The 6,000-nt window shown below is 37.1% G+C and overlaps 1 protein-coding gene across 1 annotated transcript; it reads left to right on the top strand.

Annotated features, from left to right (window-relative positions):
• Positions 1-1,244: 1,244 nt before the first annotated feature.
• On the top strand, positions 1,245-5,814 carry LOC107957616 (phospholipase D delta). Its single transcript, XM_016893161.2, has 10 exons — positions 1,245-2,435; positions 2,633-2,749; positions 2,868-3,062; positions 3,253-3,531; positions 3,606-3,674; positions 3,825-3,969; positions 4,140-4,288; positions 4,397-4,570; positions 4,667-4,867; positions 5,056-5,814. Exons 1-10 carry the CDS (start codon positions 1,536-1,538, stop codon positions 5,347-5,349), a joined length of 2,523 nt encoding a protein of 840 aa, XP_016748650.2. The 5' UTR covers positions 1,245-1,535; the 3' UTR covers positions 5,350-5,814.
• The last annotated feature ends 186 nt before the right edge of the window (positions 5,815-6,000 follow it).

Raw genomic sequence — 6,000 nt, 5'->3', positions numbered from 1 at the left:
CTGAGTACAGGAGTCTTACTGCGGCTACTAGTGATGTTATTTGGTTACTGTCGTTACTCAAAGAACTCCACGTTATGTCTGATGATATTCCTAATATTTGGTGTGATAGTTCCAGTACGGTTGCAGTAGCAGCCAATCCTGTGTTACACTCTAAGTTCAAACACGTCGAGCTAGATCTGTTTTTTGTTCGTAAAAAGGTAGTCGATGGCACGGTTATGGTTGGTGAGGTTCCTACGTGTGATCAGGTTGCGGATGTTCTCACCAAGCCACTGTCGGTATCGACTTTTACTCGGTTTCGAAATTTTCTTCGAGTCTTACCCGTGGAGAAGATGGATGAATGTTAAGGATATAAACATTAGTTGAAGATTGTTATTTAAGTTGTTAGCATTTAGCTAAGACTGTTAACAAGTTTGCTATAAAGCAGTTACTTCTAAGCTCTATATAAATATTGTGATCTAAGTGTACAAAGGCAAGTTTGAAAGTCCAAATACAGAGGTGATTTCTTCTAAATAGTTTAGCTTTTTATTTCTTAAAATCAATATCAAGATTACCTAAATTCTATCACCTACCGTTCGTATCCCTTTCCCCTCAACCTTTTTGTGAAGATCTCAGCATAATGAAACAACCTCAAAAATGAGTCTTTCGTGTTCATCATTGCACATGCCAAATGCTTTTCAGTCTTTGTATCCATGATCTAGTCATCATAGACAATTAAATTTTCTCAGAGTAACCATCAGCTCCTAGGATATCCACGGGACGAATTATGAATGAACGTCTTTCTTAACCTACAAACTTAGGCCCACAAATACTAGTTGATAAATTTGAATTCGACTTAAATTTAAGTGATCTCCAGACTTAAATGAAGACATGTTTTAATGGTGAATGTAGTGAAATATTTCTCATAAACTCCTAAAATAAATCTAAATGTACCAAAAGTGATGTCTGAATAAAAGTCTTCAAAAATACTAATTACCAATGTCTGAAGAACTTGAAAGCATGATGAAGCATGCAAAATTAAGACTTAAAAAACGTGGGCTTTGGCGCTGCCACCTTGTGGCTGACAACAATGAAAATGTTAAAGCTCATCATTTCAAATAATAAATGAAAGATAAAATTGCAAACCTAAAATATAAATAGTCAAATGCCCCATACCCACACATTTATTAATGACATGCACGTGTATCTTTAAACAAAATTGTTCGCCATAAAGTAAAATGAAAAACATAATTAACAAAAGAAGAATTATAATATCAATAATTTTTTTTTTAAATTTTAAAAAATCCGACAACTTCTCATTTTCTGTTTTGCCTTTGGTTGTCGCAGTTGGCTATGGTCGGAGAAAACAAACCGATTTGCGGGTTGTTGTTCTTCCGGTTATAGCCGATGCGAAGCAAAGAGAACAACAAAATCAACCAGAAAAAAACATACGTAAACCGAATTCCGGTTAAGACATTGTAGTTTTTACATTTATCAACTTAATTTTCAAATTGTCTTTCATTTAATTATTATTTAACTTATTATTTTGATTTGATTCAATGTCGAGCGATACTCCAAATGCTGTTGTATGTCTGCATGGCGACCTTGAGTTGAAAATCATCGAAGCTCGATGCTTGCCAAACATGGATTTACTATCGGAGCGTCTCAGACGATGCTTCACGCCATTTGACCCATTTTCTAGACGAAAGAAGAACCATCGCCACCGTAAGATAATCACCAGCGACCCGTACGTAACGGTTTGCCTAGCCGGTGCCACAGTGGCGCGGACACGGGTGATTTCAAATTCTCAACACCCTATTTGGAATGAGCGCTTCAAGATCCCCTTGGCCCACCCAACATCTCAGTTCGAGTTCTACGTCAAGGACAATGATGTGTTTGGCGCTGATTTGATAGGAGTGGCAATCGTTCCAGCAGTTGAGGTCCTCAGAGGTGAAATAATCAGCGGCTGGTTCCCTATAATAAGCTCTTATGGAAAACCGCCAAAACCTGACTGCGCGGTTCACCTAGAGATGAAATTCATCAAATGCGAGGAAATGTCATTTTTCAAATACGGAGTGGTGACAAACTCGAATGAATTTGGAATAAGAAACTGTTATTTCCCTGCACGACACGGGGGTTCGGTTACTTTGTACCAAGACGCACACGTTATGCAATCGAAATTACCACCAATTATGTTGGAGAATGGAACCGTGTTTAAGAATGAACCGTGTTGGGAAGACATTTGCCATGCGATTTTAGAAGCCCACCACATGGTTTACATTGTGGGATGGTCAGTTTTTCATGAGGTGAGGCTGGTGAGAGAGCCCACAAGGCCGCTGCCTAAAGGTGGGAGTTTGAGTTTAGGGGATTTGCTCAAGTACAAATCGGAAGAAGGGGTTAGAGTTCTGCTATTGGTTTGGGATGATAAGACCTCCCATAGCAAGTTCTTTATCAACACGGTAAGCAGTTTCTTCTATCTATTTTGATCTTTGTGGGATATTCTCCCCGAATTATAAACAATTACTGATATAAACTTTTCAAAGTCATTGTCTTTCTAGTAGGAAATTTGTACTATTGCTCTTGTTTATTTTTAAAGTTTTTCTTTTTGTAGATTGTGTGAGCATATATATTTTCATTTTTTTATTTCATATGGCAGGCGGGAGTGATGCAAACACATGACGAAGAAACTAGAAAGTTTTTCAAGCACTCTTCTGTTACATGTGTGTTGTCCCCTCGTTATGCCAGCAGTAAGCTTAGCATTTTCAAGCAACAGGCATGCTTTATGCTATGATCCAGTTCTTATTGCATAATTGGAACTAATTCTTTCTACACAGAGGGATAATTATGTGGAACTGAAGGACGTACTGACTTTTGTGCTGCATGTGATCCAGGTTGTTGGAACACTCTTTACGCACCATCAGAAATGTGTGATTGTGGATTCTCTAGCGTATGGAAATAATCGAAAGATTACTGCCTTTTTAGGAGGCTTGGACCTTTGTGACGGTCGCTACGATACACCTGAACATCGACTCTTTCGCGATCTTAATACTGTATATAGAGAGGATTTTCACAACCCCACATTTTCTGTGAGTATTTATTTTCATTGTTATTTGATTTAATCTGTTAGATTGAAATTGGATTTGTGTTAGCCATATCAACTATTACAAACTCTACCTATACAAATTGATCTTGTGCAGTACATATGATCTTCAATTAGTTTGAAGAATCTTGACATCGATTGCTCTTATTGATTCTTATTTTTCTTTTAATTGCTAGGCAGGAATTAAGTGCCCCAGGGAACCATGGCATGACTTACATTGTAAGGTTGAAGGACCGGCTGCTTATGATATTCTTAAGAACTTCGAGCAGCGTTGGAGGAAAGCTACGAAATGGGCCCAGCTTGGACGACGATTAAAAAGGGGTTGTAAGAATGAAGATGTTTTAATAAAGTTGGACCGAATTTCTTGGATACTAAGCCCTTCTGACACAATCTCACCGGATGATCCTGCACTATGGGTTTGCAGTGAAGTAGATCCAGAGAATTGGAACGTTCAGGTACTTACAACATGCCTCTTCAAGCAAGCTACATCATTTCGATCTAACCCTTTTTTGGTTCTGTAAATCGACAGGTTTTTCGGTCTATAGATTCAGGATCTGTGAAAGGGTTTCCTAAAGATGTTTATCAAGCAAATTCTGAGGTTTTAATTCTTACTTCTTTAGAATAAAGAAACATAAGACTGTTATATTTGAACTAACCATCTTCCTTCTTCTAGTTTGAGTTAGTAATAGGCAATTTAATTATCATTTTCTCCAACATGGGATTGTTTAATTCTTTATTTTTCCTTCAGAATCTTGTTTGTGCAAAAAATCTGGTTATAGACAAGAGCATTCAGACAGCATACATCCAGGCAATTCGAGCTGCTCAACATTTCATATATATTGAGAACCAATATTTCATTGGATCATCATATGCTTGGCCATCTTACAAAGCAGGTTTTAGTAATATTTATTTTTCTGCATAATTTTCATTCTCGACCATTCAGAAATGGAGTATTATTGTGAATTTAACAACCGGTTTCAATTATCAAGAAAATTCGTGCTAGAGGATGTCTATTTTACTCGGTCTCAGTTCAGTGTTATTAATTTGTTTCTGGTATTGCTAGGTGCTGATAATTTAATTCCTATGGAGTTGGCATTGAAGATTGCTAGTAAGATAAGAGCAAAAGAGAGATTTGCAGTTTATATTATTATACCAATGTGGCCTGAAGGCGTCCCTTCTTCAACATCTGTGCAACAAATTCTCTTTTGGCAGGTCTTTTTTCTTTCCTTTTTCAAGGAATGATATTTGTAAGGTGATGTCTAGTCCTCGCTTGGAATTGGCATTGTATTATACCTTAGCTTAGTTATTTCGATATTTCAGGGGCAGACAATTAAAATGATGTATGGAATCATAGCAAAAGAGTTGAAAGCTATGCGTATTGAGAATTCTCATCCACAAGATTACCTAAATTTCTATTGCCTTGGTAATCGGGAAGAAATTCCCTCAGACTATTCTTGGTCTAAGTCATGCCTATTATCTCCTAATGGTGATGCGGTAATCAAACAAGTTCTCTAGTTTATTAGAGCATGATTTGAATAGACCTTCAAACGGAGCTAAGCTAAGAACGTGAAGTTATAATTGTTATTTCAGGTTTCAACTTCACTAAGGTTCCAACGGTTTATGGTTTATGTACACGCAAAGGCAATGATAGTAGATGACGAGTACCTGATATTGGGGTCTGCCAATATCAATCAACGATCGATGGCTGGTTCAAGAGACACCGAGATAGCAATCGGTGCATGCCAACCCCATTATACATGGAGTCAAAAGAAGAGACAGCCGCGTGGTCAGGTTTGAACTTTCCATTCTTGTCACCTAATTTTGTATTTATACTTGGTTTTCCCTACAAGGGATGAACCAATCCAAGGATCTTTTTTGCAGTTCTCTTTCATGTGAAGGGATCTTCTCCTAATGTTGTTTTCTTTTTCTTTTTTTTCTTCTTAATATTGGTGAAATGATGCTAATCAATTAACATGCAGGTCTATGGGTACAGAATGTCTCTATGGGCTGAACACATGCACATGGTGAACGATTTGTTTAATAAACCTGAAAATTCGGATTGTGTGAGGATGGTAAACAACATTGCTGAAGAAAATTGGAGAAGGTACTCGAAGAACGAGTTTACGATATTACAGGGGCACCTACTCAAATACCCGATTTCGGTAAATGGTAGTGGTATAGTAGGGCCCTTGTCTGGACATGAGACCTTTCCAGATGTAGGTGGCAAGGTACTTGGATGTCGATCAACACTTCCAGATGCTCTTACTACGTAGGCTTAAATATTTTTAATTAGCGTCCAAATTGAGAGTGAAGAAGGGTAGACAAGGATGGGGCAAGTCTACTTCTTCATATAGAACATAGTGCAGATTACGAAGGCAACATTGGTTAACATACGACTGCCTCGTCCAGTGTTAAGGCAACATGGGTTAACATACGACTGCCTCGTCCAGTGGGTTAACACAGGAGTCCTTTTAGGCTGAAGGTTTTGTAGATGGAGAGAGGTGCTCTGTTTTTACAGCCATCAACGAGTGAAAAAGTAAGCCAAATATTTCTGATTTGATGGCACTCTACATTTACTTTTTGTTTCTTTTTGGGATGCCAAAAGCTAAAACAATTTGTTAGCTTTGAGATTATAGAGATTGTTTTGCAGGGAATTTAAATGATGTGACAACCAAAATGTACATGAATTCAAAGTAAATAAATAGATATTAAAATACAAGACATCATATTTTTGGGTTCATTTGGTGCATAATTATTCCATCATCCTCGTTGTTTTTATTACTAAAAGAATTAAATGAGTTATAGCAGTTGATAGGTTCACAAAGTATTATTTTGACATGAACATTGTTAAAAATTTAAGTACAAAATTTTATTAATAAAAATCGAAAAAGTTAGATAACACATATAATAATACTCATACATGA

Source organism: Gossypium hirsutum, chromosome A05, assembly GCF_007990345.1.
Source record: "Gossypium hirsutum isolate 1008001.06 chromosome A05, Gossypium_hirsutum_v2.1, whole genome shotgun sequence".
In the NCBI taxonomy this organism is placed as follows: domain Eukaryota; kingdom Viridiplantae; phylum Streptophyta; class Magnoliopsida; order Malvales; family Malvaceae; genus Gossypium; species Gossypium hirsutum.
Note: the sequence above shows the minus strand (reverse complement) of the source record. Positions and strands in the feature narration are given on the sequence as shown.

What these genes read in the sequence shown, in the direction of transcription:
- LOC107957616 (XM_016893161.2), top strand. Translation starts at nt 1,536, where the DNA reads ATGTCGAGCGATACTCCAAATGCTGTTGTATGTCTGCATGGCGACCTT. An exon ending in TTTATCAAGCAAATTCTGAG is followed by an intron (nt 3,675 to 3,824) that starts GTTTTAATTCTT and finishes TTTTTCCTTCAG; the next exon opens with AATCTTGTTTGTGCAAAAAA. An exon ending in AACAAATTCTCTTTTGGCAG is followed by an intron (nt 4,289 to 4,396) that starts GTCTTTTTTCTT and finishes TCGATATTTCAG; the next exon opens with GGGCAGACAATTAAAATGAT.